Source organism: Pectinophora gossypiella, chromosome 27 (genome assembly GCF_024362695.1).
Source record: "Pectinophora gossypiella chromosome 27, ilPecGoss1.1, whole genome shotgun sequence".
NCBI lineage: Eukaryota > Metazoa > Arthropoda > Insecta > Lepidoptera > Gelechiidae > Pectinophora > Pectinophora gossypiella.
In genome coordinates, this window is record NC_065430.1 from 6152315 (window position 1) to 6173549 (window position 21235).

General features: G+C 40.6%; 2 protein-coding genes across 5 annotated transcripts; both read left to right on the plus strand.

Annotated features, from left to right (window-relative positions):
• The first annotated feature begins 6660 nt into the window (after nucleotides 1-6660).
• LOC126378836 (uncharacterized) lies at nucleotides 6661-13285 on the plus strand. 2 transcript variants are annotated; one of them, XM_050027267.1, is made up of 7 exons: nucleotides 6661-6775; nucleotides 7172-7252; nucleotides 7664-7872; nucleotides 8136-8321; nucleotides 9213-9384; nucleotides 10531-11929; nucleotides 12392-13285. In XM_050027267.1, exons 2-7 carry the CDS (start codon nucleotides 7172-7174, stop codon nucleotides 12586-12588), a joined length of 2244 nt encoding a protein of 747 aa, XP_049883224.1. In that variant the 5' UTR covers nucleotides 6661-6775; the 3' UTR covers nucleotides 12589-13285. The 2 variants fall into 2 exon arrangements, with proteins under 2 accessions (XP_049883224.1, XP_049883225.1); XM_050027268.1 differs by having other exon boundaries at nucleotides 12395-13285.
• A 2307-nt stretch (nucleotides 13286-15592) lies between these two features.
• On the plus strand, nucleotides 15593-20494 carry LOC126378907 (dihydrolipoyllysine-residue succinyltransferase component of 2-oxoglutarate dehydrogenase complex, mitochondrial-like). 3 transcript variants are annotated; one of them, XM_050027412.1, is made up of 2 exons: nucleotides 15593-15724; nucleotides 18750-20494. In XM_050027412.1, the coding sequence occupies exon 2, from the start codon at nucleotides 18778-18780 to the stop codon at nucleotides 20185-20187; it is 1410 nt and encodes a 469-aa protein (XP_049883369.1). In that variant the 5' UTR covers nucleotides 15593-15724; nucleotides 18750-18777; the 3' UTR covers nucleotides 20188-20494. The 3 variants fall into 3 exon arrangements, with proteins under 3 accessions (XP_049883369.1, XP_049883371.1, XP_049883370.1); XM_050027414.1 differs by having other exon boundaries at nucleotides 15598-15729; XM_050027413.1 differs by lacking the exon at nucleotides 15593-15724 and adding an exon at nucleotides 15754-15911.
• The last annotated feature ends 741 nt before the right edge of the window (nucleotides 20495-21235 follow it).

A 21235-nucleotide genomic window follows, 5' to 3' on the forward strand; every position in this document is an offset into this window, starting at 1 on the left:
TTTGGAGTATATAAATTCATGTGTAGATCATAAATGATTATCACGTGCTCAGCGGTGAAGGAAAACATCGTGAGGAAACCCACATTTTCGGAGGTATTATAATATAAGAAGCCGTATTGGGCTACCCTCCGCGAGTTGGAAGGTCAGACAGGCAGTCGTTTCTGTGAAAAACCGGACCTGTCAAATCTTCAGGTCAGGTAAGCGGACCCTGTGAAAAAACGGGATAATGCTAGGGGGATGATGATTTTTATTCAACACGGGTCGGACTTTTTCGATTTCGTTTTGTCTATGAGAGTTCACAGGTTGTATTTACCGTTCGAACCAATGAAGGTTATCAGCAACAGTGTGTTTGAGGCCATGCAGTGTGGTCTCCTTGCAGAAGGCGATGTACGACCGCCGAAGCGGCTGCAGCGACCGCCCAATCACCAACACCATCTTGGCGTCGCAACCTGGTTTCTTATCTTCCTTTTTCTTGGAAACATACAATTTATAAGCGACACGATCTGGTGCAAGTAGTTAATGCCATCTGCGGCAAATCTACAATAAGTCACGTCAAAAAAAAAAAGACGATCTGGTGCTGAACGGACTACTGACGAGTTTTAAGATAGGTGCTAATTCCTGTAAATACCATCTACATTTATTTTAAAATATCAGTCCCAAAAATATTGAATTGGATAAATGTGGTGTAAATGATATAAATGATAATTATTGGAAATGTTTATGTAACAATATTTGCATGCTATTGTTGATAGCTGATAAGGAGAGACTTTTATGAGCATCCATCTATTAATGTACCCTTTTCAAAAGCAAATAAAGAGTATTTCTATTTCTATTTTCTTATCTGCAGAAAAGGAAAGGGACGGGTAATCGACAAGCATAAAATTTATGGAACACACGTCAATTTTAAGCACATATCTAAAACAACCGTCTAAAAATTTTACATTGGCCAATAACCCGACAGAATTAATTTGATAGCACACGTCAAACGGTTTGCATACCAGCGAGATACCTTTTAGATTCGCCCGGGTTATACATTTATTTACTCGTTCTTCCTAAAATTAAGAGCTGTCAATCATCCGTCCCTTTCCTTTTCGGCGGATAAGAAAATGACAGTAACTTAAAGTAAAATTAGGAGGTACGTGTCTGCAGGAATCGGGGCTCTTATCAACTCATGTACCTTCTTACTTACCTTCTGTTTAGTTTTTCTTTTCTTCGGTTCAGCGTTCATCTTGCCGTAGTAAGATAATCAAGTATTTCTGAGTTTCTTTTGGAAGTAGCGAAAATGCGCCAGGATCGCAGTAAGTGGAATTCCGTGGCCTCTGCTTACCCCAGCTGGAATTAAGCGTGATCTTATGTTATGTGTAAGCATGTCTTTTGAACATGTTCGGATCCAGGAGGGGGGAGTCATGACCCCCCCCACCCCTGGTAGGATGGAGTATCCCATTAGCTAGTTCTATACTCATTGAATATTTCACTACTACACTCTCAGAGGGGGTTTTAGTGGGTGAGAGTCCCACCACGTAACCTAGCTGCTTTTCCGAGCAGCTGGGTGTGCATAATGCATTTCCCCCCTCTATAACTCCCTCACCCCGCTGGGCGCCATATTTGTCCATAGGTGGCCACGTGTATGAAACAAAAATAATTAGGTATATAAAAATAATTGTTGCTTAATATTTCGATCACATTAAAAAAAAAGATAAAAAAGAGAATTCTTATTCTTATTTTTTTTCTTTAAATAAAGAGAATTCTTTATTTTGATCAGAATACTTAATAATGGATGGAAGATGTGTTATGCCTGGGTGTAATAAAAAGGGTCATCATTTATACCCAAAAATACAGATAAAATATGCATATTATGTCTGTTATCAATGAAATTAGAAGATTAAACGAAGGAAAATCTTAACAGAGCCATCTACATTGCTTTTGAGGAACATAGTCTGGAAAGTTCTTTATGAATAAGTATCTCTACGAACTCTACCTACCGATTATAAACACTCCTGGTGGATAGGTATTCGAAATAAGACTATCCCTAACAGAAGGATTAAATTCAGAGAAGAATTATGCTATAAGTTGAACATGTGTTGAACATCAAGGGTGTTAGTGCCACCGTAACGAATACTGAGGGGGATGATAATACAAATGGTATTTTTCGTCGCAAAATTTAAGTTGTTAATTGGGTCGTTCTTCTTTTTTATCGACAATAAAAAGTCATTTTCTCGTTATATCGGATTTAACATCTTTCATTATAAGTAACGGCAATAAATATTTAAAAAAAAACATCATATAGAGATGTGTCTGTAGAGGAGTATTTAGTGTTTCTCTTTATCTTGGTAATATACTGTTCCTTGCAGGCGCATTGCAAAATATATTGTGACAGAGTGGCCCTTTTCATAGGAGACAGCATTTCGATTTACCACTCTGTCACAGAATTTTGTGAAAAACAACCAAGCTACGTTAATCACTAATCGAGAAACCGATTAGTATTTCGCTAGTATTTTAAGTATAATAAGATAACTATATTTTTGGACAATGGAAAGATTAAATAAAATTCTAAAACATATAACATAGCAGAGCGAAGGACAGATCATTGTCGATAAAAAAGAATCTAAGAACGACCCAATTGTGTTTTTTTAACATAAACATAAACTCACGCCTATTTTCCACCGGACAGAGACTATAGAATTCCATTTGCGATTTGCATTTTTTGCATTTTGTGTTTTTTTTTAAATTATTTTAAATTCTGTAATACTTACTTTTGCAATGGAAAATTCCACTTGATATTAACTCAGAATAATGAGCTGAATCATCCCCCTTGGTTTTCGTGACGATGTCACTTACACCCCGTACAAGTACGGTCACGGGCATTAATATGTATACACTTTGGTACCATGTCACATTAACTTTTTTGACAAATTGAACTGTAAGTTTCACCAAATGTCAAATATGTTAGTGCGACAGAGTCCTAAAGTGGGTACATTATATTGCTCATGACTGTACATACAGGCAGCTATGTTATAGGACACCGTAACGAATGCTGAGGGGGAAGATTCAGACCATGATTCTGAGTTGATATCAAGTGGAATTTCCTCTCAGAAATTCATGATTTTTTGTTTTTTAATTGTTTTCATTTCCATACTTTTGCGACGGAAAATCCAAGTGATATCTCAGAATCATGGGTTCAATCATCCCTCAAAGTTTTCGTTACGATGTCACGAACATCCTGTATTGGGATCCATTTAGATAAACCACGAAATAATTACATTTACTAAAAGGTATAATTTACCTACTATAAATACTATTATTCCAGTTTTTGAATACAGATATCATCAAATAGACATTAGCCCAATTAAATCTATTATCTGAGTAATAGATAGCCATTGGAGCCGTGGTAGACCAGTTAGTGGAACGCTTGCCTTTCCATTTGAGGTCGCAGGTTCGAATCCAGCACAGGCCTAAACCAATGATTGCCGAATTTGTTTTCGAATTCACGCTTGTATCATAAATGATTATCACGTGCTCAGCGGTGAAGGAAGACATCGTGAGGAAACCCATGTACGTGTGACCTAATCTGTATTGGGCTGGTTTTCCCTTCGCGGGTTGGAAGGTCAGACAGGCAGTCGCTTCTGTAAAAAACCGGACCTCTCAAATCTTCAGTTTAGGTAAGCGGACCCTGTGAATAACGGGATAATGGACAGGAGGAGGACTCGGTGGTGGACTGGTTAACACGCTCGTCCCGGCTTGAAGAGCTGTGAGTTCAAATCCCGGCCGAGTCTGATTTTTTTCGATTTAATTTTCACCTATCACATTGGTCTGACTACCCCAAATTGTCGTGAGCTAATGTTCCGTAAAAATCGGCGTCCGAAGGACGTAATATACGATCCCGACGACCCGATTACTCTAGCCATAAAGGCAGCCAATCAGCTCGCGACACCAAAGACTTTAGGACCCTGATACCGACCCCGCCGGCGTGGTCGACGATTTCCCCCATTCAGCGCTTATCGCTATCGACCCACTAGGGTCGATTAATTCTTTCAAATATTTTCCCTCTCAGACGACGCCCTGAGCCGAGGTTCGCGCCCAACAAGGCACCCTCAGGCCTGTTGTCTTAAACGTTGTACCGGGTGAGAGCCTTCAGCGCTCCCCATTTGTCCGGCCAAGTAGTTAATGCCATCTGCGGCAAATCTACAATAAGTCACGTCAAAAAAAGGTCCTTAAAAAATAAACCTAGGTTGTCATCTACCTTAGGTATACTCAGATCGTCAGTAGTTTCGAAGTCGATCGTATTGAGTCGCGTCGCCGCCGCGTCGTGGGGATGTTCGCTTAGAACATAGATGTAAAATAATTACTACGCTTGCTTTTTCCCGTGCTTTTTAGCCAGGCAAAGCGGTGTCACCGTTATTGGAGACTTACTTAGTAAATGGTTAATAAATTCGGAGTAGTTGTAGACGCTAGTGGGGAGTGGAGAGTTGCCGTTCTATACGTAGTTATTCCTTATTCTATGGTGAAAGCTAAATTATGAAATGCTGATTATTGTGCTTTTTCTTACAAATTCTATAGGTAGTAATTTCGTGTTTTGACGTTTAGCAAAAAGTAACTGATTTCACTAGTTGAAAACTACCCTATTGAATCTTAAAGATTGCTTCCGTTTGTGTCAGCTTCCTGAATTCGTCGAGCGTGCTAGAATACAGATTATTGATTTAAATTATTCTACCAAAAGAAATGTCACTTCCAGGAATACTATAAATACTTAATTCAAGCACAATTTATGACGTCACTACTTGACGCCGATGACGTAGCGTTCATCGATTTTCCTCACTGCGCGCTGTAAGAGTGAATGAGACAAAGATATTTCCACCTCGCTTACTCTTAGGGGTGGAAAGCAACCCTCTCTGTATTTCCTTCTAGCTCAGAAGCAAAAGGGCTCGATAAATTAGGAATTAACGAATAAATCGGGGTTTTAATATCAATTGTAACCTTTGCAAATGCAATAAGGTTTCAATAGCTCTACGAAAGCTTTTAGCAGTCAATGCTGGAGGTGGAAAGCTATATTTTGAGCGGGAAACTGCAATATCCTGAAACGCGGTATTGAAGTTTTCCGGGCGCTCGATATATATACAAAGGACGAGATGGAATGGATGGAGTCCGTGTCTACTCAGTAAAACAGTTCCTGCGATCGCTGTCCTGTAGATCGCTCGTTCAGATGACTGACGCTTCGAGTGTCAGTAGGCAAACTGATCTATCGGTCATATGGTACCACGGATGCTGGATTAATTCCACTAGTGATTCCTACCCCCCTGTAGTAGACAATTTGACTCTTTTGTGCTTCCAGCATAGAATAAGGAACTAGTAGGTACTTTGACAGATGAAGCTATTGTAAATATTACCTATATTGAAATATAATCAATATACACCAATTAACAGCCTCCGTGGTTGGTCTAGTGGTTAGAGCGTTAGGCTCACGATCTGGAGGTCCGGGTTCGATTCCCGATGGGGACATTGTCGAAATAACTTTGTGAGACTGTCCTTTGTTTGGTAAGGACTTTATTGAATCACGTGATTGTCCGAAAAAGTAAGATGATTCCGTGTTTCGGAGGGCACGTTAAGCCGTTGGTCCCGGCTATTAGCCGTAGAAACACCTCCACCAACCCGCAGTGGAGCAGCGTGGTGGAGTATGCTCCATACCCCCTCCGCTTGATTGAGGGGAGGGCTGTGCCCAGCAGTGGGACGTATATAGGCTGTTTATGTTATACACCAGGATTTGTGTCCGGTTAATGGCAATAGGCTTCGCCCCTTATTATATTCAATTCAATTAAAATTATTTATTTCGGAAACTAGTCCATATTTAGTTAGTAACAGAAAGCTGCATTGGCAGTCGTTAATAACCATCAATCCGCACTGGGCCCGCGTGATGGTTTAAGGCCCGATCTCCCTATCCATCCGTAGGGAAGGCCCGTGCCCCAGCAGTGGGGACGTTAATGGGCTGGTGATGATGAGGCCGGCCCGAGTCACCGAAGCTATGTTACAGCGTCTAATCGCACCCAGCGGCTCAGCAGCGGCGAGTCATGTGGTTCTGTCTACCCCAATAGATTTCACAGACGTGAATGGTAGATAGGTAGGTACTTTTTTATTTTAATGTTGCTGATGTCAGTGCGACAATGAATATAAATAATAACAAACATAAATTCACGCCCACAGTCTCCAACGGGGTATACAAAATATGTCATCATTGTTAATAAGACAAGAAACCCGCAACAATTTTAGGTATTGGTGGATAATAATGATGAATTGCATCACGAAAACTTATCAGCCCTACGTCTACAACAAAGTAAAGGCCAAATAACAAGTTATTTACAGTATTTTTTTATTTTATCCATTTAAAGTTATCTATACGTACTTAAGAGAAGGCAGAATAATTTTAATACCTTGGTGAAATTGAATTTAAGAGTAAAAAAGGTGTTTGACTTTATGTATTATATTTACAACAAGCGTTATATTGAAATTATAATAATCGGAAAAATAATAATTATAAAAATAAATAATTAACGCTATTGATTATTTTGGTAAAACAATAATTTTTCAAAAGTTGAGTTGGGTTGAGTTCAAAATAAATTCTATGGAATACCTAATACCTAACACATGGAAATTTTGAACGTTTGACGTTTTCATTCTCACAAACCTATCTTTGTAAACACATATAGAAATGTATTTTGGTAATTTTGGTGAGCAATGCGTGAAAAACAGGATTTTGCCTAAAAAATAGTAAAAGCTTGCAAATGTAAGTAAAGGTTTCATATTTATTTTATTACCGCTTACAATATTGACCGGCCTGTCGCTTCTACTTAATAAATTTACTCATATTATGGAGAATCGCACTGGTATTTGTATGTTATTAATCAGCTGATCACCGGTAAACAAAGTTATGTAAATTATTTTAAACTACATCTTCTTTTTCAAGTGCCATCTCCATCCCGGTGGTCGGCGACCACTTGTCCACATGTTGTTCTGTCTTCAGTCATGCGAATAATGCGAATTAGTTGCTCTGTGATTTCCGCCTTCAACCAATCTCCTACGTTTTTAGTCCAAGAAGTTTTTACACCTCTTCCTCTTGAAAAAAAAAAACAAACTTCTTAAAAAGTTTTAAATTTTGTGTTATAAATTTCTTTTTCGTTAGATGGCGCTGTACGTGAAGCAGGACTTCTCTCCGCCAGTGCTATCTAGAAAATGGGTTCTCATGAAGTTCAGACCAAATATGGTAATTATGAAACCTTATACTATTGTGTGGGTTGTGAGGTGCATTACCTACCTCATCAACCCTGGCATCAGGCTTACTATTAAGCTGCCAAAGGCCCCTGACATGACTCATGTAACAACTACGTACTTACATCAGTAAGTAGTAACCGGGACCAACGGCTTAACGTGCCTTCCGAGGCATGGATCATCTTACTTTTCCGACAATCAGGTGATCAGCCTGTAATGTCCTAAGCAAACTAGGGATCACAAAGTGATTTTCGTGATGTGGCCCCCACTGGGATTTGAACCCGGTACCTCCAGATCGTGACCCCAACGCTCAAACCACTGGATCACGGTGGCCGTAGTTCCATGGTGGTTGCTATCGGAACACTATTGTAGAGATTGTTCATAACCTGTAATGTAATGATTCCAGCTCCTATACAGCCGTCAACACATACTCTCGATCCTGGAGAGCGGGCTGCTGTTCCGGGAAGACAGCATCGAGGTGGAGCAGGAGTCTCCGGGTGCTGCGGAGGTGTGGCTGGCGGCAGGGGGCGGGGCCTCCGGCTGGCTCACGCGCGGGGAGCGTCTCGCCTCTGTTGTTGCTGTCTCCCTCTGCGTTGCGATGTTCCCTCCTAGAGCGTGAGTGTCTTTTTTATTGCTGCATGAGCATTAAGGCCGCCTGTTGTGCCTTTCTGTATCTTGTGTCCGTTGTGCTCAATAAAGTAAATATCTATGGTATCTATCTATCGAGTTTAAAAGGACTTAAGTGCTCACTAAGACGAACTTCCCCCAAGGGTTTAAAAAAGGGGGGATGTATGTATGAAAATTTGTCTTTTTTAAAATTGTAATTAGGCGCAGTCGCGGGCGGACAGCTAATAAAGCCATGGCACATATTGTTGCAGCATGAACCGGTCGGCGCTGGCGTACGTGGCGGCGTACGCGGCGCTGCCGCTGGCGCTGCGCGCGGCGCACCGGCGCGCGGGCGGCGGCGCGCTGGCGGCGCTGCTGCGCGCCATGCGCGGGTACCTGCAGCTGGCGCGCCGCGCCGCCGCCTGCCTGCGGGAGTGCGCCGCGCTGCGGGCGCAGCTGTCAGTATAACTCCCTGTCTAAATGCGGTGATGATTTATATCGCAGACGTTGATGGCCCTTTTCATGTATAAAACTGCCAAGTTTCGTTTGAATCCGTCCAATCGTTTTTGTGTGATGCGCGATCGAACCCAGAAAAGTTGTTTTGTTGTAGTGTAGATAAATAGCTGTTCTAACCTAACGTCCCTTTCACACCTTATTTGACCTTGTCCTGGATGGTTCAGGATCAACTTCATCGGTGATTGTGTCAATGCAACTTGTTGTATAAATAACAGTTAAAAAGTTAAAGTGAGGTTATGTTAGGTCAATAATAAACATTCCTTAGTATTAGATTAGGTTCAGTCCATAAAAAATTTTTTTAGTATTAGGTTAGGTTAAAAAATGGGGTTATGTTAGAATCTAACATAACCCCATTTCATTTGATCTAACAGTTAGATCAATAATAAATTACATTTCTTTGTATTATATATTTAACTATATTTCTTGGTATTAGGTTAGGTTGAAAGTGAGGTTATGATATTCAATAATTATTCTTTATTTGCATACTATGATGGTGTACAAGTTTGTAAGATTTCTTTGTATTATATATTTAACTATATTTCTTGGTATTAAGTGATGTTAGGTTGCGCTCAGCGGTGAAGGAAAACATCGCGAGGAAACGGAGGTATGTTACCTAACACGTATTGGGCTGGTTTTTCCCTTCGCGGGTTGGAAGGTCAGACAGGCAGTCGCTTCTGTAAAAAACCGGACCTGTCAAATCAGGTTAGGTAAGCGAACCCTGTGAGCAACGGGATAATGCTAGGGTAAATAAAAAGCTCTTTTAGGTTAGGTTAAGTTAAAAGTGAGGTTATGTTAGGTCAATAATGAACAGTCTTTGTATAACTTGTCTCCAGGGGGTCAGTATCATCAGTGATCGAGTCAACGCGCACGATGCTATGCCGGCAGCAGTCAGAGTTGGCTGTGACGATGTCTCGCGCGTCGTCCGCGCTGCTTGGCAACGCGCCCTGGCTGCGTAGTGACGTCGCTTGGGACGCTGTGGACAGGGGCGACGATGACAACCTTATAGTTAGTTGCTCTCCATAGTTTTTTTACTTTTAATTTCTTCGCAATATCATTATCATTTTGTCGTGACTCTTTTACCGGTATCGGACTTGCACCAAAGAGTTACGGTTCCAAATCGATTCAAATTAGGTTATTTTTTAAGCCCTTAATTAATTATAAATATCGTAATATATACTCATCATCAATTTAAGAGCCACGCTCTTGTCGGTGCAGCATTTTCCGAAAAACTCACCATGCTACTTTTTTAGGGAAAATAGGGCAGTGGTTTCCCTCTTGCCTTCCGCCCCGCAAGAGGGGGTGGCGCCCAAAGTACTCTATTACAAAGCCATACTAGGACTCCTGTCCTCCGCCTCTGAATAGTACTGACAGTTACTGCTGCCCTCTGTCAGGTTCTGGTTACAGTCCCTGTGCCTGTGACTTGCCCCTTCCGTCCTGAACTGCCGTACCGATGGCTCGCATCTTCGCCTCTGCAACCGTTGAGGTCTTCACCCGTATCCCTGGGCAAAGGTTCTACGTTATACCCCGTAGGTCTGGGTAATATATACTGTTGCACTATAATCCGTCCAGTCAAATAAATGATTATCACGCGCTCAGCGGTGAAGGTAAACATCGTGAGGAAACCCACATTCCCGAGAAATGCATTTTCTGAATTATGTGACCTAACCTGTATGGGACTGGTTTTCCCTTCGCGGATTGGAAGGTCACACAGGCAGTCACTTTTGTAAAAAATCCGGACCTGACAAATCTTCAGGTTAGGCAAGCATACTCTGTGAAACACAGGATAATGCTAGGTAGATGATGATGATCAATTTATCTCTTTTGTTATATTTGAATATTGTTTTTTATATATTGTTTTACGTTTACGCGGTTATAATCATAATTAAAACACATACGTTCTTACCGCGTTGAAATCAGTTTGCGAACATTCCAATATCAAATACATAAACAAGCGGCAAAGAAAGAGGGTAGGCAGATATGTCTGCCCGTAGAAAATTATGGATCTACCTGCTCCACTCTAATCTCATCAGTCATCCCGTTATCATGGCACTTGCAACAGTGTCGAAATATCGGGAGTCTCATATCCCTGATTTAAACGCGGTAAGAATCCGTTATTATGTGTTTTAATTGTGTTTTCTTTTTTTTTTTCAGAAAATCCACCATGCGTTTTTAGTTGTACAGTCTACTTTGCTGAAGCACATAGCAATGGCTCACTATATACCCTCAATACACGCTCAGAAGCTGTACAGAAACCTTAACGAGCGCATATACTGGATCCACAACACTCTAATACGCCATCTGACAGACGAGTTCACGGAAAATTACGAGGCTCTAGAGAGAATGTACCGGCTTTTGAAAAACTACGGAAACGCCGACCAAAGCGTGACCAAAAAACCAGGTTCAGCCATAAATGATACTTGGACGTACTCCGACGTACATTCAGACGTGGCCAGAGCTAACCTAGAACTTAAATTAGCCCTTAATAAATGTAACAATCTTGATGCTTTCTTAGACTCCTGCGCACTACATAAACAGGAGATAGACTTAGAAATGTTAAATAAAGATATTGACAACTTAATAGGGCATATTACTAAGTCTTTGTCGACGGCGCAATCGTCGCAACTTCGCCTTAAGAAGTTACTCATGAAGTTCGGGCCTAAGGAGGCGCAAACTTTGACAGAAGTTTTGATTGAGAACGACAAGAATATTTTGAAAATCGAAGACCGCGAACCGGAAGCGAGAGACGAAGTTTTTTACTTCGTCAAAACTGAGGACGATGAAGATCGCGTTCAGCCTAGTGGTGACATTAGCACGGGGCCGGGGAAAAAGGAAAAGGAAACGACGAAAATAGTATTGAATGAGTTAAGAAGGAAATTAGTCGGAAGAGAAGATGTTATGAGGGAACGCGAACGGCAAGCGCTTGCGAAAACCATGCCAGAACTAAAAGACAAAGTACCAGAATTCCCGAGACAAATAAAAATAGAAGAGTACCTAGAACGCAAAGGGTACATCACAAAAATACCCAAGAAGACATCAAAAAGGAGATTGTTTAAGAAATACAAAATACAATCGCCAAAACCGAGCACTTGCAGTTTAAAAAACAATTACAAATTAAATAAAAAGAAGTTCGACAATGAAAGCGATATAAAATCTCCTTCGTACGAAGCGAACTCAATATTGAACGCGAAGAGCAAAATTATTACTTTTTGTAAAAATAAAAACGATACATTTATAACAGAATGGCATAAGAACTCTTCTAAACAAGATACATTGGAGTTTAGCGATTTATCGGACGGTTTAAGCGACGTTGAAGGCGGTGCTGTGAATAAAAATATTAATCAATCGATAAACGAATCCATTTTGAAGAATAACACAAAACAAAATGGCGACGCTCGTAACTTTACGTTTACGAAGAAAGATTTGGAACTATCGCCGTCGTCGACAGATTCCGAGAGTGATTTCGAATTGTACAAAGAAAGGCAGATAGCGTTGTTGAAAGACGTGAGGAAACACAGAGCGGCTAGACGGAAGAATTTCCCTGATAAAAGAGGTGAGCTATTTTAGATTCTTACACCCACATTCTAACATAATTAACTCGAACCACCCTCCGGACACTTCATACAAACCAGGTATGTCAATCCTATGACAAGCCGCCATTGCTAGCCCATTGATGACGTAAGTGTCACCATTCAAGTGGTATCTCCAACATTCCAAGGACGTAATTTTTGTTATTGAAAATGAAGTGAATTACTGACTAATGTATTTAATTACTATTGCTTGTCACATATATAAAAAATATTAAAACTGTAAGTAAATCTTTGCCTTCACGATTCAAGTCTAAACTATGTTCGAGGGGGTGAGGTAAACCTAGCTCAGCCGCTGGTGGGGGGCGGAGTGTTGCCGTTTTATTCCTTATTCTATGCTCGAACTTTCCTGGACTCCGTCCTTAAGTTTGCCGAGGTTAGTATTCCACCTCAAAACCCACACGATAGAAGATTTCTGTTTCTTCCAGCAGTCAAGCCACAAGAGAGGCCCGAGGTGGTGGATGAGGGCCTCCGCCCCGTCGAGTACAGCTTCGGCGCAGGGCTCGCCATGGCGTCGGTGCTGCAAGTCAACAGCAGCGCTCGCTTCCCCAACTTGGCCCAAGAAGAAGTGTTCATTGGAGATGGAGAGGTCTCCGAAGACAGCGGAAATGATGAGGACGCCTAGCTGAGAATAAGGCCGGGTTTCCACTGACGCGGAGATGGGCGGAGAAGAGCGGAGATGTGCGGATTTGACCAATCACAGCGTTCGAGAGAGCGAAAAACGAAGACACTCTGTCACTCTCTCCCTCACGGTGATTGGTCGATTCCTGTACATCTCCGCTCATCTCCGCGTCAATGGAAACGGAGCCTAACCCTTATTAGTACATCAAGCTCAAATTTAGGTGGCAGAATTGGGGGTTAAAAAGGCCACATCAAAACAATTCACCTAAAAAAACATTTGTTTGCATTGCGCACTTACTTTTTTATGCGCAAACGTCAAATTGTCAAATCGTCAGATGTAAACGGACCCTGTGAAAACGGGATAATGCTAGTGAGATGGTCCTTATTTGCCTTCCAAATTTTGCAGTCTATCATTTCTTAACATGTCGGCATTTCTTCCAATGATAATAATTATGGTCTAATAGGCAACGCATTTTTTGTTCCTTATTTGATATATTAAGCATAATTAATTATTCAATAAATTATATCTAGTCGAAAACATTATTTCGATATTCGATTATAAATATTTTCTATTAAAATAATAATAATAATTATTAAAATAATAAATTTCTTACTATTAACTGTGAATAATGTTGTGTAACAATTGGTATGATCGTGAATAATTTTAATAAATATTAATTTTATGTTTATTATTGCTATTATATTGTGTTTTATTTCAATATTATGAAAATATATGGCCATTTTCAGGGATGAAAAAAGAAACAAAATCTAAGAGTTAGATTGTAGAAGTTTGCAACAATAGGCTAGGCCAACCAGTCAAATCAGTTACTTTTTACTAAACATTAAAACACGAAATTACTATGGAATTTGTATGAAAAACCACACTGTGACGTCATAGAAAAACGTAACGATCTCCGTGGTCCAGTGGTTGAGCGTTGGGCTCACAATCCGGAGACCCCAGGTTCAAATCCCGGTGGGGACATATCACAAAAACCACTTTGTGATCCCTATTTTGGTTAGGACATAACAGGCTGATCACCTGATTGTCTGAAAGTAAGATGATCCTAAGCCGTGGATCCGGTTAAGCCGTGGGTCCCGGTTACTTACTGATGTAAGTATGTAGTCGTTACATGAGCCATGTCAGGGGCCTTTGGCGGCTCAGTAATAACCCTGACACCAGGGTTGATGATGTCGATATCGCATGATAAGAAGAATAGAAAAACATGATAAAATGTCGGACTTATTATGTTAAATAGGAAAGGAAACTTTTTTGTGTCAGTTTCAGATAATAATAATGTTTATTGAAATAAGTTTTTATTGCATTGCATTGAAACCCTGTCTCCCAAACTAGGCGAACCTATGTTTTGGGAGAAAGACAAGGAGATCTGTCTTTAGTAATGCGATTTCATAATTTATATTGACTGGATTTTATTCCCACTAGGGTCGATTAATCCTTTCAAATATTCTTCCTCTCAGACGACGCCCTGGGCCGAGGTTCGCGCCCAACTGGGCACCCTCAGGCCTGTTCTCTTAAACATTGTACCGGGTGAGAGCCTTCAGCGCTCCCCATTTGTCCGGCCAAGTAGTTAATGCCATCTGCGGCAAATCTACAATAAGTCACGTCAAAAAAATATATTTAAAAAATGGATTTTATTAGTATACACTATACACACATTTGTTTACGTAGCTTATTGTAGATTTGCAGCATATGGCATTATCTACCTACTTGGCTAGACAAATGGGGAGCGCTGAGTACTCTCACCCTTCATTGGACTCACAGTTCATATATCTTTTTGATTGTGGGGTCATCCGTCGGCCTGCATAGAGAATATTATATTCGTTTCAGGTCTGCTTACCCCAGTCGGGACAAGTCGTGTAGTATTTAATGCAAAGCGGATTGTAGTGCATTGGTTATGGTTCAGGCTCTTTGGCGGGAAACGGGAACGGGACAGTTGCTTTCTTCATTGAATAATCTAAATAATTAATACGAAGTGGTGTTTTGTGGTTAATGATCGCATTAAGTTAGTCGGAAGACATTCGCGAGTGTTATTATATCGGAGTATTCAATGAACAAAGTGTATCTGCCTATTTTCGCTTTGTGCCAAGAAGCCGCTTCATAACTCGAAAGTTTATGCGGACTTTTGAGTTAATTCGTTTGAGAAAAAAAATACGTAAGACATGGCTGTAGGGGCATAGTTCCCATTGCCTTACCCTTCGAGGAAAACCAAAACAAAAAAAAAATGGTTATTGTTCAACTAACGTAACTTTATAATGGCAGCAAAATTCACTATAGTGATAAGCGACATCTATTGCCGAGTAGATGTTTTATAGTTACTTTTTTTTGTTCTTCTTGGTGATGATTAATAAAATGAAGAAAAGTGATGACGATGAATGATGAAACCTAAGCCCCCACCCTCGGAGCAGACTCCTACTCTGAACCCCAAACGAATTAACTCAAAAGTCCGCATAAACTTTCGAGTTATGAAGCGGCTTGTTGGCACGAAGCGAAAATAGATAGGTACACTGTTTATTGAATATTCCGATATAATAACACTATCGCGAATGTTATCCGACTTCATTATTAATTATTACTATACTTCGTATTAATTATTCAGATTATTCAATGAAGAAAGCAACCGTCCTGTTGCCGTTCCCGCCAAAAAGTATTTTATAGGTACGGTAGGTGCCCATCAAACACGGATTATATTTTTTCTAAGCCATTACAACTTATTTTAGATTAAATTGTATTAAAAAGAAAAAGATGACACAAATTATTAATATCAACTTTGAACTAAAGTTATTCAGTTGCAATTGCTAATAGGATTACTAGTGAAGTCCTAAACGAAACGCAAATAATGCAAAATTAAACTACAATTTCGTTGTACAGTGATATAGCAATATAAATTAGGCATTTTATAAATATATAAAATTCAAGACAAACGATATAACATATTCACGAATTTATTAGTGATTTTTCACTGAATCTTCTCCATTGTTCGCAACGAAACGCAGTTTCCACACCTTGGTAATTTCTGACAGCTGCCATCAGGCCAACTCGAAAAAACCCTTTAAAATCGGAATAAATGTAGGTCTTGGGGCCACACCACCTAAATACAGTGAAAAGCGGCGTCAAAATCAACGTAAAGTATAAGTTTTATTCATAATTGGCACGTTTTCGCGCTATGCTGTGAGATAACGCTTGTGGTTCGGCTAAAATCAGGCTACAGTCGCCTAAGTGTCATGAGACCTGCGCTTATGTAACATTTTTGTCCCTGAAACACACCAGTTTTCACTAATAGTGGTTGTTTACCTTCTCCAGAAAGCGAGGTTGGTGTTTTCATCTATATTTCGTATGATACTCAAGTATAAATTAGTCGAAACTAACCTTGAAATCTATTTGCGATTTTTCGTCACTCAGTTTCATTTGCCGGTGTTTTATAGTGTCAAATAGCCTGTAAAGTTACCGAATTTAATTTAATTATTACGAGAATGCTCCTCATACTGCGTTCAAAGTCGATTTCAATTTTATACGTATTTTCCTCTTTCTCCTTTCACTGTTCTGTCAATATGCTAGATGTCATGTCAGTGTTCCAAATTAGAACAAGCACATTTTACTTTCTAAAATTGTTTTTTTTTAATCTTTTTGTTCTTTTTTATGAATAATAAAATCACTTCTGTGTCAAACTGATGTAACCCAGGGAATTAAAAAAATGGGTTCAATTTTTACTTTGTTTTTGTTATGTTATATCCTGTTTTGTTAATGATAATAACAAACTATAGACGACAAAATGTGATAACTAACAATCTTTATTGCTTCTTAATTGACACTACTATCATTATAATTCATACGTTTAACATGCATGTTTTATAACACTTAATCTGAATAACTGTTTCTGGTTTTTTTGTTTTCCTTATCTTGCACTTTTATTTATTAATATAAAATGTTATTTTATTCGAAATACATTACACAAAAAGACCTTGAAGTGATTATGAGACTGTCTCTATGCAAATTACCATAAATACTATAACATCTTAAAAAAAACACTAAGGTGTGCCAAAATAACTAATACAGGCTGAACAATGATCTGGTTAGATTTTGCAATTAATTTATTTTCTGCTTTAAAAAGTGTATTGCATTATGTTTTGCATGCCTAATATTTTCATGAGGATCATCTTTAAAATTTTTATAATGCACCTAACATAAGCTCACGACTACATCCCGATAGGGGTAGGCAGAGGTACATCGCAAGCTAAACTAAGTACCCATGCCTCACCCAGCTTTCTGTTGGATCAACGTAAATAACGTAACGTCAACGTAAGGTTCATCATATCCATCTTTGGAATTCGTATCAACAGTGGCTGCAAGTTGTCTTTGATTACTTGTGGCTCTGCCCACCCCATTAGGGATTACGGGCGTGAGTTTATGTATGTATGTATGTATTGATAAAAAATATTCTCATTACACAGATTGTCTTTAAGATTAAGATAACATAATAGTAAATGCATATATTTACATTTAATTTGGTATTACCTGTCCCCAGTGAAGTATCATTACCCCATACATTTGGATAGCTTTATATCTTTGGGGTGATGCGTGATTGGCCCCACAAACACAAACATAAGGATGGGGCCTTGTGAAATGTTATTTCTAGCAACTGAAAGTTGCCATGGTACCACTTTATTTACAAATTCAAAACAAATGATAAGATAGATATGTAAGATAGCAATTACGCACAATTGATATCGCAATATGCTTATAACCTGTTATATTTTTCCTGAACTATAATCAAACTTACTAATTTCCCGTGATTGAAAGTTACAAAGAAATAAATTCACAATGTACTAGTATTTATGAAGATGGACTCATACATTTTAAGGCCTATTAATTATGTTATGCACTATTCATACACAGGTAAGGACTACTCGCGTTTCTAATTATAATACTGTATGAAACATTTTAATTCTCCCGTGTTACTGTAAATTTCATCAATACATTAGGCATACACTTGCAACTTAGTTTATTACATTTTCATGCATTAGGCTCCCTTAATTGTAATAATATAATTATGTGCTTACACTTTAGAGCCCAGTTCTTTTGTTTCACTGTCTTTTGATTCCCCAACCGGCTGCAGCTGAAAATCAGCGTCATAGTCTAGCTGCAGCTAAGTTGTGATATTTGCTGAGCTGAAGCCCTTTCGGCATTAAGTATAATAATTATTAAATAATTTAATTACTTCTATGTAAGTTACGTTAATTTATGTTATGCCGAATGACTAATTTTTCTTTCTTTTTCTGTCTTTTCTAAATGTAGAAGGAAAACTATCGGCCCCGCACCGACACGGGCTTGGAGCGAGCTTGATTTACCTTACCCCCGTTGAGGGCCACTGTAGTATATTTACGCCATAAGGGAGCGTACGCAGACTGTCTGCTTTTCTCGCTCTTACCCGTTAGGCGGCACACGGTAAAAACGGGATTTTTGTTTTGAGTATCCGTTGTGATATAACAACAAATGTGAAAAAAGAAAGAAGAGAAGATTAACATCATCAAATGACTTTACTAAAATTCCACGACCTTCAGTCGAAATGTAAAAGATCAAGGTACATTACACTTTCAGAGAATCACGGAGATAACCTGCGATGTGATAATAAAAAGGCAAAGTCTAGATATTTTATACCCAATAAAAGTTATAGTTATGTGTAATTGTTCGCCGTGTTCTTTGTCTATTTACCGTTTAATAATGCATGACTATATATTTGAGTTCACAAGTGCTCAACTGTGAAAGAAAACATCGTGAGGAAACCCACATTCCCGAGAAATGCATTTTCGGAGGCATGTGACCTAACCTGTATTGAGCTGGTTTTCTCTTCACGGGTTGGAAGGTCAGACAGGCAATCGCTTCTGTAGAAAACCGGACCTGTCAAATCTTCAGGTTATGTAAACGGACCCTGTGAAAAACGGGATAAATGTTAGCGATATGACGCTGATGATATTTGAGTTCTGCACAATATTAGCAACTAAAATAATCTGTGTTGTTACTGGCTGCAGGCCATTTTGTAATTCAATGCGCAATGGAGATATTGCGGTTTAGTATAAACCACGGGTTTATACAAGCTTCCCAAGTTTCAGTTAAAATGAAAACTAAAAATAGTTTTTCTTTCATTTCAGGGTACTGTATCTCCACTAAAACGCCATAATGTTACGGCGCTGCTCAAAACATTTGCAGACCTTATACCGGAGGCAAGGGCAGAGCCTCCGGTTCAGGTCGTCAGAGGTGCCCAAGGTCTATGGGGCGCTGCCCCAGGCCGCAACGAGGGTCCAGAGGGGGGTCGTCGCCGCCCACAACCAGGTCGCCTCCATACATTTCTCGAATCCGCTCCTTGCGGAACAGGACGTGCCTTGCCCGGCGTTCCCGGACTCCGTGTCCGAGGGTGACGTGAAGCTCATCAAGGCGGTTGGTGAGAGCGTCGCGGCCGACGAGGTCGTCCTCGAGATCGAGACCGACAAAACCGCAATTCCCGTTATGGCTCCCGGTCATGGAGTGATAAAGGAGTTGTACGTCAAAGACGGTGATACCGTGAAAGCCGGGCAGAAGCTGTTCAGGATGGACGTCACAGGTGAGGCGCCGACAAAGGCGGCCGCGCCCGCCGCGGCGCCCGAGCCTCCTAAGGAAAAAGCCGCTCCTCCACCGCCGCCGCCGCCACCAGCAGCCGCGGCACCGCCCCCGCCGCCGCCTCCCCAGGCGGCAGCGCCCCCGCCACCACCGCCGCCCCCGAGGCCCGCTGCGCCGCCGTCCGGGGCTCCCATCTCCTCGATCCCCGTAGCGGCGATCCGTCACGCGCAGGCCATCGAGACGGCGACCGTCAAAGTCCCGCCCACGGACTACAGCAAAGAGATCGCTGGCACGCGCACGGAGCAGCGCGTCAAGATGAACCGCATGCGGCAGCGCATCGCGCAGCGGCTGAAGGATGCGCAGGACACCAACGCGATGCTAACGACGTTCAACGAGATCGACATGTCGAACATCATGGCGTTCAGGAAGAAGCATCTCGACGCGTTCACCAAGAAGCACGGCATCAAACTGGGCCTGATGTCGCCGTTCGTGAAGGCCGCCGCCAACGCTCTGATGGACCAGCCGGTGGTCAACGCGGTCATCGAGGGCACCGAGATTATATACCGTGACTACGTAGACATTTCTGTGGCGGTCGCGACGCCTAAAGGCCTGGTCGTGCCGGTCATCAGGAACGTACAGAACATGACGTACGCCGACATCGAGCTGACCATCGCCGGGTTGGCCGCGAAGGCGAGAGACGGCAAGCTGACGATTGAGGAGATGGACGGTGGCACCTTCACGATCAGCAACGGAGGAGTGTTCGGCTCCTTGATGGGCACGCCGATCATCAACCCGCCTCAGTCGGCTATCCTCGGCATGCACGCGACCTTCGACCGGCCTGTAGCGCTGAACGGGCAGGTGGTGATCCGACCGATGATGTACATCGCCCTCACCTACGATCACAGGCTAATCGACGGCCGTGAAGCGGTCATGTTCCTGAGAAAAATCAAGCAGGGCGTGGAGGACCCAGCGACGATCATCGCCGGATTGTAAATTAGAATCTAGTATTCGAGCGCCGTCCGGCCGCGCGGAACGAGTATTTGAACAGATCTAGTTACCATATGCGTTTGACACGCACGTAATATGAAACTACCCGGCCGGTCGGTTTTAAAAAGAAATCATGTAAAATATCACGATTAAAACTTAGTAGCGATTTAGTTGCTTCAGGTGGTGCACGTCTCTGCTCGTTTGTTTGTATTTATTGAATACGTTCGTATTGTGTATTGTATTATTTATCGCGTTTTAAGTATAATGAATAACAATCAAAACAAGTACATTTCCTCAATGTGACGACCTCAAATGTTGTTTTATTTTTTTTTGGTGATATTTCTTTATTTTTTAATTAAGTAAAATTGTTTTCAGTACGAAGAGTATGGTAACACAAGTATTAAGTAATACGTCTGAATATAATTAAAAATATAAAAAGTTAACTTACAACATTTTGTTTTGGTCAACTTTGTACTATACCCAAATTACTCCATGTCCGAACCAGAAATAAATAAAAATAATAATTGGTGTTACTTTTTTTGCTTTTTTTGTGTAACACCATGGTAACAGGATAGGTACTCTTTGGTTAGCTCTAATAGAAATAAGAAAACTATCAATTTATGGTATATTATAAAAAAAAGAACTGCAAAAGGTACAGAGCAACACGGACCTCCGGAAAAAGGAGCTGAAATTGGTATATTCTAGTTTAAACATTCTTAACTAATCTTGATATTTTTTTTTATTTTAAAACATTTTTGTTAAATATATCAAAATTAGAAAAAAATATATATTTGAAATTCACGTTACAGAAGTTTATGGGAATATTGCATACTTAAATTTCTAAATTCCGGAGCGAAACTTCCGGTGGTGTATTGCCTTTTATAGAAGGTTCCTTTGCGCTATTGAACAATAGATGGCGCTGATATCGTATTCGGCTGAAGGTTACAAAAATATAACAATTTTAGTTCCGCTATCGGACAAAAGATGGCGCTGACATCGAACGGGTGATACCTCTTCGGGTTTCAGAAGCAGTAGTTCGGTCTAGTTCTGCTCA

Coding starts and splice junctions, on each gene's coding strand:
- LOC126378836 (XM_050027267.1), top strand. CDS start 7,172: ATGGCGCTGTACGTGAAGCAGGACTTCTCTCCGCCAGTGCTATCTAGA. Junction 7,873..8,135: donor GCGATGTTCCCTCCTAGAGC/GTGAGTGTCTTT, acceptor ATATTGTTGCAG/CATGAACCGGTCGGCGCTGG. Junction 8,322..9,212: donor GCCGCGCTGCGGGCGCAGCT/GTCAGTATAACT, acceptor ACTTGTCTCCAG/GGGGTCAGTATCATCAGTGA.
- LOC126378907 (XM_050027412.1), top strand. CDS start 18,778: ATGTTACGGCGCTGCTCAAAACATTTGCAGACCTTATACCGGAGGCAA.